The sequence below is a fragment of the Lissotriton helveticus genome, chromosome 7 (assembly GCF_964261635.1).
Source record: "Lissotriton helveticus chromosome 7, aLisHel1.1, whole genome shotgun sequence".
NCBI lineage: Eukaryota > Metazoa > Chordata > Amphibia > Caudata > Salamandridae > Lissotriton > Lissotriton helveticus.
The window spans coordinates 1,744,672,192-1,744,693,405 of record NC_136068.1 but is presented as its reverse complement, the minus strand read 5'-3'; the positions used below and the strand labels follow the sequence as shown (position 1 = coordinate 1,744,693,405).

At 42.2% G+C, this 21,214-nt stretch overlaps 1 protein-coding gene across 1 annotated transcript in view; it reads left to right on the top strand.

The window, feature by feature from the left end:
* The window catches only part of LOC144770731 (sialic acid-binding Ig-like lectin 10), a 448,268-nt gene extending 431,262 nt beyond the window's left edge, over window positions 1-17,006 (top strand). Inside the window, exon 15 of the mRNA XM_078655468.1 lies at window positions 15,422-17,006. Coding sequence (XP_078511594.1) covers window positions 15,422-15,631 — 210 coding nt within the window. The 3' untranslated portion in view covers window positions 15,632-17,006. The remainder of the gene's footprint in view (window positions 1-15,421) is intronic.
* Window positions 17,007-21,214: the final 4,208 nt, after the last annotated feature.

Here is a 21,214-nt window from a genome sequence, read left to right as displayed (position 1 = left end):
TCATTTGATCTATTTTGGATGCAGGAGTGCATTTTGTGATAAGAAACTAGCACTATATGCTGGGAGTTAGTTGGGGAAAATCCTAACCAAAAGGAACATTTCGCGAGTGTGAGTGACTGCTTGCACTGCTGTTCACTTTCTTTTGCACGCACTTAGTGCTATTTCTCAGAGCAATTTTCTTTTACATTGCCTGCTTTTGCTGACTGTAGAGCTGCACACTTTACCCCAGCTCATCAGCTCATCAGCTGTAAAGTGCCTATGCTCCCCCATTCAACATGATGACATTATTATACCTCTTACTGGCATATGTAATTTACCTATAAGTCCTCAAGATATGGTGCACAAAGTGTACCCAGTGCCTACAAATTAAACATCACCAGTTTAATTCAGTGGGATACAGCACCAATTGTGCCACCCACTTCAGAGTCAGACCGCAGTCCGGTAAAAAACACCCTATCTGTAAAGGTTTTCACTGCAGATTTTACCCGTCAAAGTAACCTCTTTTAACATGCCTCCAACTTCCTTTTAAATATTAATCTCACCACTAAGTGAGCCTTACTCCCCACAAGGGATGGTGCATGGTTTTAATTTAGTTAAATTTGTGTATGTCCTCATATCACCTCAAGTAAGCACCCGCTTGATCTAAACTGCACCCTGTGTTTATGTCAAGGTCAACTTCAGTCAAATTCATGGACCAAAACACCTTACTGGTAACTCCCTGACCAAAACTGATCTAGGGGTATAATCATTGGACATGATAGTCATCAGCAAATTTCAGACAAACTCCAAAATGCCCCATCATCTACCTCATTCTTACTCTTATTACTCGTATTGTCAAGTACCCTGAAATACCTTAATGACTTTCACCATTCATACCAAGTTGGGGGAGAGGGTTGACATCCCTTTTTGCATACCTCCTAATTTCTAGGAGAATCAAGTAAAATATCAGCTTACTTTGTGATTTCGAAGGACGTACGCTGCACCCTACCAAACATAACCAAGGTGGGGTTACCTTCCCATTCTTTACCAAGATGTCTGTATTTGTCTTATCCACACTTGACAATAAACCTTCCAAGGTTGGACAGCTAGCAAACAAATGAACATTATCTGCCTCCCTGACTCCACACCACCTACATCCTGAATCCTCATCTCCTCTTACCTTGGCCAGCTTCAGTGGGGTCCAGTAAGCTCTGTGTAGGGTGAAGAAGTGGTTTCTCATTAATGCAGGTGATTTCTCATTCTTCCAACTCGACACCTGGCAAGAATCTATCTCAGACAATGTGAAGGGCTTACTTGCTTTCCTCTGCAGCATCCATGAGAAACGGATACCAACATGACACCTCCTTCTTTCTTTCCTTGAGTTCCAGGAGATCCATTTCCACAGAGTTTGACTCAATCTCAGTCCACCCTTGAGTTCTTTCAAACCAAGCTCTCTGCCGATAAAACTTAAACCTAGAAAGTGTCTGTGGTGTCTTAGTGACTTCATTGTGTCTGTGTCAATTCACTGAAGGTGCTGTTGGTGAAAGAATTTGTTAATCGATGATTTTGTTCTACTAGATGATATTCAGATAACCTCTGATGTAGGGTCGTACAAAAACAAATTGAAAGAAGATGTATTGGAATCTAAGAGATGAACTGTCTGTTTGTGATGCACTTCCTTGGAGGGGTACAAAACTAGTGCCGCCCTGTGTGCTCAGGTAGAAACTTGTGCTGTTAGCGCACCAAGGCCATCAGGTAATTTCCAAAATGAAAGAGAGGGTTAGGTGGTACTTTTGTTGGCTGTGTATTGACATGCAAGTAGAAAGAGCCATGAGGGAGTATGAGAAATGTTGCACCAGCAACAAAGTGTGCAAGGCTAGAATTAGACTCATGATCATGAGAGAATCTCCAGTGAGGGCCTGGCAAGAGATCTCTTATTGGGACCCGTGGCATGCCAGTACTATGTCTATGTTTTGGTGGATAGGTTTTCTAGGTGTTCAGAGATTTGTATCACACAAAACATGGAAACCTCCAAAGTCGTTGCCTTTCCTGATGATGTTTTTTGCAGGTAAGTCTTCCTGAATGCATTTATTAGATAACGGGGTACAACTAGTCTCAAAGGAAATGAGGGGTTTTTGTCATCACTCTGAATCAAACCCAAGAAATTCGCGCTATATCATCCAAAACTGACATTATGATAGAGAGGTTTAACAGGGTGTTAAAAGAATCCATTCAGATAGCCAGGTCACAGAACAAGGTTTGGCTGGGTGGGATTGTGCAGAGATTGAAGCTCTATAGACTTACACCTCATTCAACCACTAAAAGAATACCTTTCAAGTTGTTCTGGGGCAGAAAACCCAATAAGGTGTTGTGTCCTGGTTGGATGAATCGTAACAATGTTGTTATTTCTGCAGATGATAGAGGGTGGGAAGGAGCTAAAAATCGGAAAGTAATGAAGAGAAAAATGTATTATTTTGATATTAGACATGCTACCTCAATAACTAAGGTGAAGGTAGAGGATACAGTGAAGGTTAAATATCCCCAAAAAGGTGGCATCACATAGTTTTCCTCAACATACAAGGTTGTCAAGCTGTTTCGTAATGCAGTTCAACTGCAGGACAACCGTATTTAGAATCTAAGCAGGATTGCTGCCACTACTTCCAGTTCCTCTGGTCACTGCATTCCTGAACAGGACAATGTGCATTGCCCTGATCTAAGGAGAAGTAAAAGAGTGGTGGTGCGTCCTAGTTTTATGCAGGATTATGTTTAGATATGTATATTGAACAACTTTTCTGTATATACTTCTTTTGTGTCTATGTTCAGTATTGGGGGGATGTGTCTGGTATCGTAGTGACTTTATTGTGTTGGCAACCCTTAGTATAAGGCTTAGTTTGTAAAGACACTGAAGGTGGAATTTAGAACCCTGTTCTGAGATGGTTGCTAAGATTAGAATGTCAGTGTGTGAGTTATCAGTTGGTAGCCTTTCTGATGAACATCTCTCTGTGTACCTCTGTAATAAATGAACTATTGTGGTACACCTACTGCCACTATCAGTCTTTCTTCTCTACAGTGTCCCATTGGTCAACACCCTCCAAGAATCCCAAGATAGGCCCCTTCCACCTTTCCAACATCTGCCCAGTGCATTGCATGTAAAAGTAGGACATGCAGAAGTTTAATGTTAAACATATCCTTAGAGTGAGAAAGCTATTTCCACTGTAGCAGGGCTGGCATATCCGTAGCAACGCATTGGGATACCATATTAAAACTAAATGATCTTACATTTTCCCAGGAAACAGCTACCAAGTTCATTCTTGAGCCTTTTAAAATATTTATGACAACCTAATTCATTGTTAAAGTCAGATTTGTAATTATATTTTAGGATGGGTTATTTTTAGAAACACATCTGTTTCCCTCCGAAAGCCTCTAGAAGCCCATTGGCGTGAGCTTCCATTTGTCACCCAGGAACAGAATAGCCCCTTTGATAAGGTGTGAACTTGCTCACTGAGCTGTGTCAATGGCTGTTGATGTGTGGATGTGCTCAGTTCCTCTGGTATACTGACTATCTGGGCTGTGCACTGGAGCTTACTTAACTTCAAAGAGGCCTGCTATGTCATAAGCAGATGTTGCTAACATCTAGGCCTGCCCAAGTCTGGCACCCGACCCAGTGAGAGAGGAGCTACCCCCAGAACAAGTTTAGTGTGACAATAGAGGATGGGTTGCCCATTTCCTTGGCCACACCTTTTGGTTGGGCACGTGAGCTCTGCACAACAGTAGGAAGGTTCTGCCATATTGGTTTAGGCCAAGATTGGCATTGTTTACTGTAGCACATTCAGGAAGTGCTCCAATAGTGGGTACGGTTGCCCCTGGTAGCTTTTACTCTATTAGTTAAGGAGTGGGCCAGGTGTACCCCCCCCCCCTGCATGCTGGTTCCAGGCATAAATAAAGGTGGCACTCACAGAAACCTCCTCAGAACACTCTCTTGACCTGTGGCAGAACAGAACTGGACTGGATTTGCTGTCTGTTATGTGAGAAGAGCCTGAAGACCGAACTGCTCCCCCACACCCCTGATAAAGCAGTGGACTTCAAGGGTCATAAACCTGATCTCAAGTTGCTGCTACAGAGACGCAACAAAGCTACAAGTGTCCTTTCCTGAACTTTTCCAGCTGACCAACTCCAATTGGACCTTCCATGGATGCTGCTGCTGGCCTCTACTGGAGTGAACCTTGACCACCAACTGCTGTCCCTAACATAATGGACTGTTGGCCGCTGTTATATTGCAGTGGTTCTGCCAGATCCTGACAAATTAGAACCTGTTTAGCTCCAAAAAGTATCCGGACTGTGAGAGACAGCAGCTTCACGAGGCCTCATCCAATGGCTTTCTTATGACATGGAGCCCTATTCATCCAGAGACTCCTGTGTAGCCCTGCTGAGGATTTTTAACTTCCATTACAGAAGTAAAACTTCCAACTGGGTCAAAACAGTTTTTTATATCTGACCTCTGCTCCATCGCAGTTTGCCTTAAATAATATTTAATTATTAGTATTTTGCACTAATCGCCTGAGGCTTGAGCCGGGCGGTCTTTTATTTTCCTTTATTCTGATACCAGATTTTAACTTTATGAGAATTACCCTGTGTGTCCTTTCCCCCCAGCACTAGCACGACGATTTTCGCGACGCCAAGCACCTCACCGATTTTAGGGTGAAGGCACTGATGTAAAATGTGCATTTAAAACTATCTTTGCTGCTATCTCATTTTCCAGCTCTGCCCCCCCCCCCCAGAGTGTCTGGCCGATTTAAGGGCTGGGTCTCGGGCGAAGGGACGGCGGCGGCCATCTTGGGTAGGGCTTGACTTCCTCGGTGGACTGAGCCACCAGTATAAAAATAAACGGCTATGACTCCGCGCAGCGGACGCGTTCAGCGGGCGCGCCGGATTCGCGCCGGAGTCAAGTCAGAGTCCAGCCCGTAGGCGCCCGTCCGCGACAGACCGGAGCGTGGGGCGGCTCCTCACGACGGGTTGGTACCATCTAGGCTCTCTATACATTATACTCAACAGGAGTTACTACTAATGCGCCCTAGTGTGCTTACTGACTGTGCCCACTATTTTCAAGCTGACACATTGCCGCCAATATGCGGAATATGTAAACAAGCTTTCTCATCCCCTAGAACGACCGCTTACAATGTACCTACAACCAATATGATATTACTAAATTGCAGGTCATTGAAAAAACATAAGCTCGAAATACATGATCTATTAGTTGCTGAGAACCCCGATGTGCTCTTTCTTACCGAGACTTGGATGGACGAGGAATCGTTTCCCGAGGCACTTGAGGCAACTCCTCCCGGGTACTGTCTACTTCGTTTAGACAGACACAAACAAAGAGGGGGGGGCTTAGCCCTCATGTACAAATCGGAACTAGAATGCACCCTAGAGAAGGCCATCTTACATAACAGTGAAAGTGGCTTATTCACTATTAATATAGGGCCTAGAAATGCCATTCATGGGCTGTTGGTGTATAGGCCACCGGGGGCGGCAGGGCAGTTTGGCAACCAGCTTCTAGAGTGCATTACTCAAGCCGCCCTGGGATACAAAAGATTTATTATTCTAGGAGACCCTAATCTCCATTTTGATGACACAGATTGCAGGGAAGCACAGGATGTGGCTGATGCTCTTACATCTTTGGGCCTTAACCTTAAATCCACATCCCCCACCCATCAACATGGTCATCTCCTAGATCCCATTTTTGCGAACTGGGATGGTATTGAGGTTTTTACTCCGGTTAGAATAATCTGGTCGGATCATTTTATCATCCCGTTCACAGTAGATAAAACCCTTTCAGACATCACTCTTTCTATACCTCCCCCATGAAACGAAGAAAATGGAAAAACTTTAATCAAGAAGATTTTAGACGTGCTCTTCAAAAAAATCTCCCTCCCCAAAGCAACTCCCTGGAGGAGGCTTGGAATAAATATGAAACATGGGTGACTACCGCACTCGATGAGATCGCGCCATGGACAACCAAACCCCCTGCTAGGCAATCGAAAACTGCCCCTTGGTTCTCTGAACCACTTAAATTAGCCAGATCCAGATGCAAAAATCTAGAACGTAGGTGGAGATCACACCATAACCCCGAGGACAAACTGTATTACAAAAGAGAACTTAATATTTACAAGAAAATGCTGAGAGCAGAAAAAAGCTACTACCTTAAAAACAGAATCGACTCTGCTGAGAACCGTACTAAAGAACTCTTTACCATCTACAGAGAGCTCACGGTCCCTACCAGACTGGACGCCCAAGATACCTACTCTGAAGAGTTGTGCGATTCTATCGCCGACTTCTTCATAGGTAAGATTGACAAAATCCATGCCACTTTTACGAAAGATGACATCCAGACGTTTAAACACGCAGCAGCTATAAACTCCCACACGGAGACCCCCTGCCTCTCTTGTTTTATCACTCCAGAGAAACAAGAACTAGTGAGCATTGCCAACAGCATCCAATCAGGCTCACCCAGCGATGTCTGCCCCCGGGCTCGCTTTAAAGGAGTACTGGAAACTACAATAATTGATCAGATTAGTCTTATTACATCGCTCTCCTTTAAAGAGTGTCAGGTTCTGGATGCGTGGAAAACTGCTCAGGTTATCCCTTTAAAAAAAAAAAAAACAATATTCACATCACTCAGTTTCAGAACCTCCGCCCCATTTCCCTCCTCCCTTTCTGCGCTAAAGTCGTTGAGAAGGTGGTGAATAAGCAGCTCATGAGCTACTTGGAGGAACATTCGCTCCTGCACCCCACTCAATCAGGCTTCAGAGCAGGTCACTCCATAGAATCAGCCCTACTCTTTTCCACCGAAGGCTTGAGGAGTACGGTGGACGATGGAGAGACAGCAGCGTTGGTTTTATTAGATCTCAGTGCAGCGTTTGACACTGTGCTGCACTCAACGCTGCTGTCTCGGCTGGCAGGTATTGGAGTGAAGGGAATGGCCTTGGCTTGGTTGGAGTGTTTCCTGACCAACAGAAGTTTCCAAATGCACTGCCCCCCATTAAATCCTCTCGCAGAAGTGTAGGCCATGGGTTTCCACAGGGCTCGAGTTTGAGCCCCACTTTATTTAACATTTACATGGCTCCCCTGGCCTGCATAGTTGAGAGTTTTGGGGTGGGCATTGTCAGCTATGCCGACAACACTCAACTGCTACTGAAGCTCACGCCTGAGTGCAGAGTAGATGCCATCAACTTCTCGAGCTGCTTATCATCGGTATCAGCTTGGATGAACCACAACTGTCTATGTCTCAATGGCGATAAAACCGAGCTGTTGGTAGTTGGGAAATCTGCTTCAGTATGGTCGCATATGTGGTGGCCTATGGAATTGGGCAGTCCCCCTCATCCTGTGGAGTCAGCGCGCAATTTGGGGATAACACTGGACTCAGATCTCTCATATAAAACACACGTGAACAAAGTTACAGCTAGATGCTTCAGTATACTGAAAGCTCTCTGCAAGATTCTGGATCTTCTGCCAATCGATTCCAGAAAAACCATTGTGCATGCCTTAGTAACCCCTCCCCTTGACTTCGGTAATGCTCTACTCCTAGGGCTGAGCCAAAAAGGATTACACCAACTTCAATGTGCTCAAAATGCTGCAGCTCGCCTAGTACTCAAACTTCCTCGCAAAGCATCAGGTAAATCAGCTTTATTCAAACTCAACTGGTTACCTATAAGAGAGCGGATTAAATTTAAGTCTCTTTGTTTCGCTCATCGTATTGCTCAGGGCAAAGGCCCGGCCTATCTCCTTAACCTTCTGACAATACACCGCCCCACTAGAGACCTGAGATCAGCCGGAAGGATGATATTCAAACTTCCTAAAATCACCAGAGCCAGGATGGGCAGACGCTCATTCAGATTTTTAGCGGCTAAATGCTGGAACGATCTCCCGCTCGATCTTCGGATGGAGCCTTCCGAAAGCATGTTCCGAAAAAAACTTAAAACCTTTCTTTTTCCCAGGATTAATCCCTGTACCTCTATAATTCCTCAATTGTTTTACCCCTGTCTCGCCTTTAGCTTTTTGGTGCAATATACAGCGCGGGGACACACTGTTTTGGGTAACCAGGCGCTTAATAAATGGTTTTAATAATAATAATAATGCCTAGGTACTGTTCATGTGCAACCAAATGACTGCTGTTGGTACTTAATGCGTTTTGGTGCTACTTTCAGACTTAAGCTTTAAAAATTCCTGACTTCTGCTCCCCTATTTCGGTTTTATTTACTAAAATGTACTCTTTTTTCTTTTTACTTGTTCAGTTCGGGATTTTGTCTTGCATTGTTTTTCAACTTTATCACTGTTTGAGTACTGCATACATATGTTACACTTTGCCTTTAAGTTAAGCCTGTCTACACTGTAGCATAACTACCATGAGTTTGAGTCCAGGTTAACTTAGTGACTTTAGTGTTTCAACCTGACAAGGTTTGCAGTCATCATTTCAGGTGGATACTGATGGTCTTCAACTTAGACCGCAAGGTCCTACAATAACCATCTCAAACATGACCTACAGTGATCCAGAGGCTCCCGATGGAGGTCTGAACCCAGCTTAAGATGCAAGATATTATTCCAATTATAATGAATTTTTTGGCACAGATATAGCCACATGGGTAGAAGAGATCTTTCCAAATTACTAGCAGGTAAACATTACAAAGGGAGTGAAGATAAAACTATCTAGGAGAGTGATGAAAATGTACCTGTAGGTAATGCACCATATAAAAAACATGGCATTTTTGAAGTGCGTGTTTAGGACTTTTCCAGTAGCAGAGCAGGTTAATCTTGAGTGTGATACCTTTGGATATTTTCTTTCTTATATCAAAAACAACAAGAGAGGTAGGGAAAAAGGAACACTCCTGCCCCCCACACAAATTATCTCGAAAACAACAAAGGAGTGACCAAAAAAGGTACAACGGAATCATCAATTCCAATGCTATAATATGTACAAAAAAGAGAGCTAAGATTCTCCCATTTGGTACAAGAAATAAATATAGCTACTCGCAGTATAGACACAGGAAACACGCTGTGGTTGGAATATTTAAAACTTTTTACGAAAACCCTCACTCATCAACATAGTTGATGACATGCTTCATCATAGGGTTTTACCAAGGAGACGAAATGTCTCCCTGGACTGCTACTACTGCTGAGTTACAGCGGAGCAGATTCCAACCAAGCGAAAAAGTAAGAAAAAGTGTTAGGTATATGACTTAAAAAATGGCAAGCTGTCCTCCGTAACAATTTTAATAAGGAGTCAGATTGTCATTATTCAAAACCGTGATTCGGACATTTATTGACACCTATTCGAGTCAAGTATGTCCATTAAAAGGTCGACATGTTTCTGCTTTCAAATTGCTGTTTTTAATAATGACAATCTGACTCCTTATTAAAATTGTTACGGAGGACAGCTTGCCATTTTTTAAGTCACATACCTAACACTTTTTCTTACTTTTTCGCATAGTTAGAATCAGCTCCGCTGTAACTCAGCTGTAGTAGCAGTCCAGGGAGACATTTTGTCTCCTTGATAAAACGTTATTTTCTTTCTTAGCCATGAAAGAAGACAGGAGTATGCTTGTTTCAGACTTTGTTTTTTAGGCTTTTATTATTTTTAGAAGTTGGCTGTTTACCCCTCTTTTCTTTCTCCATTCTGCTGCCTTTCAGATGTAATGTTAGATAGATGTGTGAATCCAAGTTTGGTATTTTGTGGGTGACGTTTCTCTAAGATTAGTCTTTACTTTTAGACATACCTTTTTGCACCTTTAAATACTCGACCTGCGGCATGATGGATGGCTTTGAGGTTGCCTATGGTACTCTGAGGAGGCCAGCTGGTAGGCATTGCTGGTGTCTAGATGTTAAATCACCGGTACTTTTACTTCTACTGTGGTCCTGAAGTCAGAGAAAGCACAGAGAGTTTGAGCCCAAGAAGGTGTACTTGGAACAGCAGTTTTAGTCAGATTAAAGATAGGGGTTTCAAGTATCATAGTTCTGCTTTGGTCAGTGTGGAAGCCTAGATATGTACTACAATGGACTGGAGTGAGAGATATTTCTAACATCTAAATCACAGCTTCCTCAAATCCAAACCATCAATATAAAATTCCTAAGAGTGCAGTGCCTAAACTTTGGAAGACACTGAACACCTTTCTTGACAGCAGAGCTTGATTCTGATTTAGTAAAAAAAAACCTTAAAACTGAACTATTCATGACATGTTATAACGAGGAATTGCATCTGGGCCAGTTAATGAGGTATTATAGATAGAGTTGTTTTCCTCATTTATATTCTAATTCTTCTTGTCAAATGTATCTAGTTTATCTTGCAGTGTTAAAAGTCAAACTATAAGCCCCAGAATGCATGGGTTCCTCGTCCAGGGGTAAAATCGCCCACGAGACGAGGAACCCATTGACGGCCCGTCTGCTGCCAATTTTCGTCTCCTTCCTATCAGTGGAGGCCTTACTTGTTGAAAATCCGGCATTACGGAAATACTCAGGCTATCGGTTTCTATACCAGTCCTGCAGTGCTCCTAATATGAGCTAAAAAGTTAATTGTGACTTTTTTCTGATATAAAGAGAAGGCATATAATTGACGTCCTGAAGATGAACCTCTAATATGTCATAGGTTCGAAACGTCATCGACTGTGTCACACTATATGTGTATGAACTGTGCTATTTTTATGCCAACAATAGTGTGCAATCAATATTGTCTGACTGTGATTTGTACTACACAGACTGTTCATATTGCCTGAAACTCTTTGTTTGTCCTTTTTCTTAGTGTGTTAGTCGGACATCGGCTGGTGTCCTGCTGTCATTTTAGTATTTTTGTGAAATGTCTTATTATTAAAATACAATGTGTCCCGCTGGACAAAGAATATAGTGCTTATTTAGTCTATATTTATCTTTCAGAAATTCTAGCTTGTCTAGGGACCACTGTCCTGTATAAAGGTATAATCCCCTAAGGTCCCTAGCATATCGCTTCCTTGGGTTCCCTAGTGTAACTAAAATGACATGTACTTAGAGACACATTCCAGGGGTGCAACAGGTGTCCTTTGGACACCCTGGCACCCTTGGAATTGCGATTCTCAAATTGCGATTTTCTCATAGAAAATCTCAATTTGAGAATGTATCCCCATTCATTCCTATGGGCCTCTTAGCCCATAGGAATGAATGGGACACTCATTCCTTAATTGCGATTCGCAATTTGCTAATCGCAATTAAGGAATGTTAGAGATTGGCAAAAGAAATGTGAATTTTTACATACATTCCATTTTGCTATTTTCAAATAGCGATTCCTTAAACATCGCTATTTGGGAATCGCAAAATAGAAATTACCTACATATGCCCCATAGTATTATAAATAGGGCTCCCGGTTTTCCGTTTTTACGGATTTCTACATATAAATACAGACGGAAATCTATATTTCCTTTGTCTGTATTTATATTTAGAAACGGTAAAATACTAGAAAATGTTGTCACGCTGGAATCCAGAGTTCTCGCCATGCCCCCTTCCTGCTGCTTGAAATTCCTTCCTGGGCGCGCGCACACACACAGCCGCATCCAAGTACTTCACAGGTCTTTTCACAGACCATTTACTTGGTAATGAGGCTTAATTGTTCTGTCACCCCATGATTGTTCTGTCACCCCATGCCGTAGCCTCTCCCAACGCCCCTGACTCCCTGTCCCAGGCCCCAAAATGTGCCTTCTGCAAAGGTGTGACTGACAGTGCACCATGCAGATAACAGACCTAAGTGTGAGTGAATTAGTAGCGCTATAAAAAATGAAATGCATATAATAGAGGGGCTATGAGGGGTACTGTTGGAAGGCGGTAGTGACGAAATTAGTGGATGGGAAGGGGGGGGCGTCAAACATATTGTAACACCGGTCGCGAACAGCGCTAAAGCCGGCCGTGCACGCTGACTATCATCTGTGTGTTTTGTTGTCATAAGTGAGCTGCTCGGATAAGTCCGAGAGGTATGTGTGGTAATGTACCCCAGGACTGAGGGAAGCAGGTGTCGAAGGTCAGCCTGAGTCTTAACTTCTGAGTTGTCCAAAGATAACTCTGCAAAATTGTGGAGAAGCCTTGCTGCCAGCGGCTATACGTCCCACCTGTTGCTCTGTGACCCCCTCACCCCCCCTTCAGTTAAACAAATAGCCACTCAGTTTACTCCGACATCATGTATATTTATCCGAGTTCTAAATAAAAATACTTTCCTTGAGCGCTCTTGCGTTTTATTGTTTGATTGTCCTCGGTTAAATTGAAATGTTGGCAGAAACAAAACGAGTTTCAGCGTTTTTTCGGCAGCTAATAACACTAACTGCCGTTTGCAAACACCTCTCATCTACACGTATCAAATACAATGGAACATTTTAAGTGTATTTTAAAGAAGAAACTGTATCGCCACTAACCACATATTTGAAAGTTAATATAAATGTGGTTATGAAATCCGACGGTGCCTAATAGCTATAATGTGTTATAGGAATTCTTCCAGCCAGGAAACCTACAGGAATGCAGAATGGTTCTTGCAGAGCATAGAAAATACTGAATAGCAGTCCCCAATGGAAATGTCAGGAACCTGCAGCTTAAGCCTGCTGCCCACAGTTAATTCGGATGATCAACTGCACTGCACAATTAAAATGCCCCAATTACTGAACGGTTTGTTAAACATTGGAAATCTATGTACTGTACAATTTTCTTGTGTCGCAAATTGACATAGTCCCCCTGGATTTCATTTGGAAACCTTCACGAGCCATAGGTTTCCCTGGAAGCGTCCATTCCTGAAGGAGCTGGTAATCTGTTGGAGTATACCAGGGGCCTGCCTCTGAGTTGGGAGTTAAATTAATGAGGTAAGACCAGTGTTTAATTTGCACATAAACAAATAAGTGCCAGGGATCTTGTCAGGAGGTCACCCCAGCTTGCACAACCCATTGCCACTGCCGTCGCTTACAATGACAGTACTTACAAAACTACTGCTAATTGCACATGTTTGCTCCTGATAAGTGCTTGTACTCTTCCTAAAGTGTTTTTACAGCAGAACTGAGAAGCACATGTACTCTCCTTTTCAAATTACGCAGTACTGGACCATTTAAAGCACTGCCAAAGCCACAAATGGCTAGTTTAAGTGAGCGCATGTGTGCATTATCAATTTAAATAAATGTGGAAAAATACTAGCTATAGCATCGCATTTTACTTGTGACAAAAATAAATGTGGTTAAATACAGAAAAAATGCCCAAAAAATAAATATGGATAAATACAGACGGAAATGGCAAAAAAATAAATACCTTAAAACCGGGAGCCCTAATTATAAACTAAAGAAGGTCTCTTAGGCTTGTTTGGGGGACCCCATTACCTTTCCGCTCAGTAAGAGTAAATCACATCTGGATCCGGTTAAGCTCTCTGCATCGCTGGAAACGGAAATCTTCCAAGTGTGTGAAATCATGGGAACTGTGCAATAATAATGGCGCCAGAATCTCGGTTGGCCCCCAGCTGCCAAATTGTTGTCTATAAACGTTAGCCGATCATGTGGTGCTGGCTCGAGGAGTGGGCATAGAAACAGCAAGTTCAAAATGTATTTAATTTTAAAGTTGGCATTTTGTAAAGAAACACTGGGTTATGGGGAGCGCACACAGTACCTTTCAAGATGGGGTAGAGATGATATTGTCGATCAAAAATACTGTGTGGACAGCCGTCTTCAAAGATGTGTTGGGACACCTGTAATCAGCAAAGTAGACGGCTGAGGGTCAGTTTCTAGGTTGTCGCCAGTGTAATAAAGTGTGAAGGCAAAACACTGGTTAAGGTGATTGAAGATTAGTCTTTATTACGGAATAGCAGGTAACAGGTTGTAAGACATCCCATCCATGAAGCATCAGGAGCAACTGAACTCCCAGAGCTCCGGAGCAAATCAAACTAGATCAAAGCTCTATAACTCTGGAACAGTAAGAAATGACACGCAGACCATAGCATGGATAAACATGGAGAAAGGATGACTCGCAGGTCATTACACATGGGCTTCTTTATAAATGTGCACTGGGAATTTTGAAAATAAAGGAGGGGGGTGCATGGGCCCCCTTCTTGAGCTTATTAATGCCTTGGGGCCCACCACCTCCCTGGGGCTTTTTGTATTGTTAAATGGAGGGCGTCCTGGACCCCACCGTGCCCCAGGGACCACCAACTTCCCGGGGCCACATTCTAAAAATAAATCAGGGGGTCTTCGTGGACCACCCCATGTCCTGGGGACCACCTCCTCGCAGGGGCTTATGCATTTTTAATGGGCCTCTCGGACCCCCTGGGCCCTGGGTACCACTACCTTCCCGGGACAAATTTATAATGGGTGAAGGTCACACATCAGGAGTGTTGTAATATGTGAGATCTGAAGCAGTGCATTGCAGAGATTTAACTTATAGCTAGCTCCGGCAGCTATAGCTGCTGAATTTTACTGGTTTGTACGAGGGAAATTCGAGCCTAAATATAGCATCCCAAAAGTCTTTGGATTTTTCTATAAATATATTTATATATAAAGCAAAAGGATTGGGCCCCCCTGCAGAATGGGCTCATTGGCTGCCCCCAGAATGGTTACCCCACTCCCACACTGCAGCTCGGTAAGCAGAGTGGCTTTCCTGAGCATTTAACTATTTTTTATTCCATTCCATTAAATGCATTGCATGTATTCTGCAAGAAATTATGTGGCATGGCTTAAAGGGTGGAGGGGCCCCCTCCAAAACAAGAAACCCTGGGGCCCTCTCACACCGCTCAGTCTGCGTGGGCATCTGTTATGCCCTTGGACACCAGACATTGCTACCTTGGTTCTCCAACTGAGCCACATTTTTTGATCTTAGGCAAATCATGCAGTCCCCTTGTCATTTTAGGTACAGTTAAAGGGACGTGGTTGGCAAGCTATGTAGGAATGTTTGAGGAAGGGAGGCTTGAAATTCTAAGTTAATACTGAGAAATTCTACGGGATTGTTGCAAATGAAAGATGAGAAATAATTACAAGACATATGTTTGGAAGAGATTTGAAAAGGTCTGCTTTATTAAACATCATCACTATGGTTCTTCAAGAAAAAGAGCCAAGGGCTATAGTTCAGCCCACACGTCAATGCATTTGGGGGTGGATATTAATGAGTGGGCCAAAGAGCCTATGTCATAAGTGGTATGGGGAAATGCCAAGCAGTCAAATTAGTAGTAAACAGAAATTTTGGCTAACTAGCCTCCGAGCTCTCCCATTCTCCTGATTCAGTACAAAATAGCTCAGTTCTGAAATCAGAACTGCTGAAAGTTACTGTTGAAATCTATTTATATAAGTATGCAAAAATGCATTGATGCCTTTATAAAGAATATGAAAACCATACCACAATTATGAGAACGTCCTTGTTTTCTTACCCTTCTGCAATTTTTGTGGCTCACATTTTCCCTTCTTTGCATTTTGTATAGAGTACCATCGCTGCGGCTGTCGCAGATCACGGGACTGACAACAAGTCAGGTTCTGATATCACAAGTACTGAGCGCAAAGAAGACCTGTACGAGAACTCAGGGGAGGACAACCTCCAGTACGCGTCCATCGACTTCTCCAAACTGCAGCCCAGGAGCAAGGCCACCACTCCCCCGGAAGAGACTTTGTATTCAGAGGTCAAACTGCACTAGCAGAGAGCATCCTTGAAAAGCCTGGTGGAACTTATGATATGTGGACTGTATTTCATGAGATGTTTGACGTCATGACGCTGTTGTGATGTCGGTGGTTCCAGGAGTTTTGTATGGTTCTAGTAAACCAAGTGACTAAAACATGTTTCTCTATACTTCCTGGAGCATAGGATCCCTTTGCCATGGTGCCAATAACGACAGTCTGTGCCTTTGATATATTGATGACATGAATTCAATTTATGTCTTTGGCTTAAACAAGGACAGATCAGGGATGTGTTAATGGCTTCTGATGTGATGTTTGCTCATTGATAAGTTGACACGACATATCGATGACGATTATTGAAATACTCCAATGGATGAATTTATCTATGATAAATCAGATAAATCAGAATAAAGATGGAGATTGGAGGCTGTCAAAAATAAGTGAAAATTGCAATCTAGTCAGCCCGTCTTGCTGCTTTATTGACTGTGTAGAATTCTGTTCCTGTGCTCAACTGAGTTCACATTATGCCCATTCTTAACTGAATAATACTTTTTAGTGCAGTCAGTGTAAGCCCCGTTTCTTTAAATTACAGCACATTACACACTCTTCTTATGCCCTGTGATGCACTGCCTGGACATGTAACTATCACACTCCACTATCATTACATGCAACATCAGCTAATCATATCCATATGGCGCCAAAGTTCATCACACTCAACACATCCATAGTTCATGAATACTCTAATGGTTCCCTGTCACACCAGTTAACTGGAGGTCATATTGACTGAAACTGAAGCTGTCCGTGGTATGTGTGTGATTGGGTCCCAACAGAGCGCTGCCACTCTAAACAGCACTGTGATAGTTTAAGCACCATAATTTCTTGTGAGTGTGCTTTATCGATAATCTAGTACTATCGAAGAACTGGAACTTCTGAGAACATTTTATACCAATATTTTAGCTTAGCCGCTTAGTGATAGTTCAAATGTGTCAAAATTAGCCCTTCTTCTGCTGTGTCGTCCAATGAATTCTTATGTGAAAGGCTTCTTAATAATTAAGTCAGGTGCGTTCGATACTGGTCCTGTCTAGGTGAGACAGTTGATGAAGAATGTTCACATCATCATCATCTGATATGTTACCCAAAAGAAAAAGGGAGCTCATTTTGATGGTGGCTTGTTATCCTAAAAACGTATCATTGATCTTCAACTTTTAAACTTAGATTTGAAATCCTGGACGGATAACACTGGATAACTGCATAGCCTCAGGTAATTGTCTGTTGTTTTTTTATGTGAATCTCTACAAGATAAAATGTGAAAGATAATTTTCTGCTGTGTGCAATTGTGATGGAAGTGATCATTCTGCATGCTAATAAATTAAACTTCATGATTTATGCACTCAACTGATAGGTCTACTTAGAGTAGTATCTTCAGAATCTGCATACTTTAAGGTATGTTTAAGTCTCATGCCTGTCCGTTGATTCATGGACCATTACTACATGCAGTTTAAGCCTTCTGGACTAAGGGCAAATTCTTTCTCTTGACCATTACATGTGAAATATGAAACAATTACAACCAATATGTTTTAAGAATATTATATCATCACGACTTGCCTCAATTTCATTTTAACAAATGTGTCTAGTAATTTCAGTGAACTAAGGTGGCATTCCCAAATCAAACATACTTTGCATTTTCCTGGAATGGTGAAGTCCTACCACAAAGTTCTCCAGATGACAATGACCATATCCATATAGATATTCTGACCTATAATCTTCAGAACAAGGTCCTTTCTGCTGGGACTGGTGGCTCCATGGAAATAATGCATCAACTGCAGGGATTTGCGTTTGCCCTCATTGTCACACTGAATCCTGACATTTACACTCAACACTTCATCTTTCTGGTGTTAATACAATGCAATGGAGAAGTAATTAAACTACTGTTCAATTGTTGAATTGCCAATTAGATATATTGCAGTTTAAAATTGAGTCCCAGTTTGTGAGACCCTAGTACCATATACATTTTAGAATACAGTAGATTGATAGCAAAAAGGTGCAATGCCTTTCTTGAGCCTACAAAATGCTACCAACCTTAAAGAATCCTTCTTATATTGATGGTTGACCTTGAGCTTTTCATATTTCTTTTGTAGGCAGGGTTTGCTGTATTTGGTTTTGTGACTATTATGTAGTTAACCGTTAAAATCCCCACAAACAAATAACGGTGTGGCTAAACATTCTAATTGTTTTGCTATTTCCTGAGAAAGCCTTGCTTCTTCACTGCTTATTGAATATGTGCAGCATATAGTAACTAAATTATACTCTATTTTAATGTGGGCCTTAATGTCTTCTTGTTGAATCTGCCTTATATTTAACCATTTACCAATTCTTGCGAAGTGCATTGCCACGTGAAGAGCAAAGAGTAAGTTTAAGAACATGCCTTAGACTCTTATAGTATAAAATATTAACTGCTGAATGTATGACGTTACAACACATACATTTACAATGCATGCCTTTACAACGCAGTTTTTGCATCGCAAAATCCTTTACAATGCATACTTTTACATAGCATGCCATTACATCGCATTTTCAGAAACTACCTGTACAACGCATTCTATTACATCGCATTATACCTTTACAACGCATACCATTACATACCATTACATTGCATTTAAGGTAAGTGGTAGATAGTATAGGGGTAATCATTACTATTCTAACTCCAGTGAGTTCAACAGTAGGGTAAGTGTTGGATAGTGTAGGGGTAAAAATTACTATTGTAACTCCAATGAGTGCAACAGTAGGTTAAGTGTCGGATAGTGTAAGGGTACTATGCGTTGTAATGGTATGCATTGTAATGACTTGCGATGTAATGCGTGCGTTGTAGTGACATGCATTTTAATGACATGCGTTGTAGTGACATGCAATGTAATGGCTGCATTGTAATGACATGCAATGTAAGGGATTTTGCGATGTTATGACTGCTATTTAAAAGGTAGTGCGATATAATGACTGCGTTGTAAAGGTTGTTTCCCTTAAAGGCTGCATGCTTGGGAAGACAGATCTCTTGTGCATAGAGGATGTCTAGAGGAAATGCTTTAGGTTGTTCCATTACAAAATCTTATTTGGCTTTAACATTAGCATTTAGGCTGTTCGCATTCCAAGTTGAAATTCTCATAGTCCTCTGCATATAAGTAATTGAAAATTACCTTTGAAAAATACCAATACGAGAGCCATACTACCCCTTTATGCCTAGCATGAAACATCCACACCCACTTCTCCTCCCTCTACCTTCTCTGTTTTCCCTTCCCTGGGTCTACTTCACTTTCCACTGGAGCTCCTCTTTATTGAGATTTCCAGAACTAAAAAGTGCTGGAGCCCATCTTGCGCCACTGCTCTGTCTCACTGATCTGCCTTCCATGCTCCAGTCCAGGACAAATCATCCATTCTCTGGTCCCAGGGCCCCTGCACCTGACTGTCTGGTGAAGTCCTCCTCATATTGGCTCTCCCCGGGCATGATCAGGGAGGAGTGTTCTCTAGTTATCAATCCATGGACCTTGCATCTCAGCCACAACCTACGAGAAACAAGCCAAAGATGGATCTGTGCTTTACCCATAAGATATTCCTACAGTGTCTAGCAGTAGCGGTCGGTGGTGGGAGTAGCTGCCGGACGGTGACGTGCGGAGGGGCAGAGAGGGGGGTAGTAATCTATGGATTACGGAGGATTACAGGTAAGTAAACGTATAAATAAATAAAATGAATTTCGTTGTGTGCACTGCATCGCATTTGGGGATGCAATGCACGCAACAAAATTTGTTTTATTTATTTATATGTTTACTTACCTGTAATCCTCCGTAATCCATAGATTACTACCCCCCACCCTGCCCCTCCACCTCCCCACGTCACCGCCTGGCAGCTACTCCCACCACCGACCGCTACTGGTTTCTAGTATGGTTCTTTCCAGTAATGTAAATGTTGGTTTAGCAGACAGTGCAGATTTCAGGTGATGTCAGAGAGATTTCAGCCTTGAGTGCACATCTCTTTAAGTACACTCTGGGGCATGCATTCTTATAGGCCTATAAATTCATGTAATTTCCGCAAATTATGCAAAAGTACGTTATTATGTGAAACGTTGCACCAGCATTTTGTGCTAATTAGTTCAGTTATTAAATGATTTTTATTTGAGCGCAAAAACACTCTCAATTTGATTTTAGACATCAGGACATGTATTGCGCTAACGAAAAAAGCACAAAATAGGGTATTATGTGAACAAAAGTAGTTCATTTTTGATATATTTGTATTGTTCCTGTGCTCTCTCGAACTTATCTCAACAAAGTATCAATTGCACAATTTTTGAGTAATGGTGTAATCAGATGACATTCTGAATAGCAATGAAAATGTGAAATGCCGGAAATTATGCAAGATTACACTAGAGTAAATAACATTTCTCACAATTTTGCTTCCTTAATCAAGAAAAAAGTGAGGCTTGAACAAAGTGGGGTGGTTTTGATCGCCTTTCTATACACATACTCCATATAGGAGATGTCTCCTCTATCTAAGGGTTTAAGATGGAGTTGCTTAGGTTCTCTTTCAAATTTATTTTTTCTGAATGTTCTACATGCAAATACTTTATACAATATGATGGTTCTCACAATAGGTAGTAGAGGGTTAGCTTCAAGCAGGAGTATTCAAAACATGGATGCATTGAAGTGTTAGTTCTCTGCACCTGGATTTTATCAGCTTTCTTAAAGCAGTAATCAGGGGTAGACAAAATGTTAGGCTGTTCTAAAAACATTCCACCTTCAACAACACAAGTTCCATCCCTCACCAGCACCATCTATCAAATGACAGAGCTCAGGAAAAACTTATCAACAGCCCCTTGAAATAAAAGTCCTCTTCAAATTTCTAATGGCAGCCTTGCCCCAATCCTCTGCACTTTAGAGTCAGTGTCCCTCCACCCACAACAATGCAGGTAATAAAAACTCCACCAGGAAAAGCTTTCCTCATTCTCCCATTTGTGCCACGCTCAGCCAGGGGCATCCAACATGGATATCTATCACCCCACTACTCAGATTAGCACAACACATGGAGCCCATGTGATACACACTGACTGCACATACATGCACTCAACCTACACAAGATTGTCAGCTTAAGTTTCTGGGTTTTACATAACAGCAGAACTTTACAGAAGAGGGGTCAGTAAACTGCACTATGACTGACCCTGAGGGAGCCATCTTGTCACTAAATACATTTACAAAAACACCACACTCTCCTTTCACTGCTTAATGTGATACACCCAGACATGGACCCATTGCACACTATGGGGACAGGATTGGGACACCTCTTCATGTCACATTATGAAACTAGGTTCTGGATATCACTTTACCAGTGCAGGCCTGTTCACCCACCAGCTTAGGGTGACACCAGGGTCAAAATATTGCCCTAGAATACCTGTTTTAAGTACAGTCAGCCACATGGGGCAGATAAACTAACCTGTTTACCATGCAGACTCTTGCAAAGGGATACGAGCACTGCGCTGTTACTGCTATTGTTTCCAAATGCCAACTAGTGAGTTTACAGCAGTTATTATAGGACCACATCCTGCTTAAGCCACTTCCTCA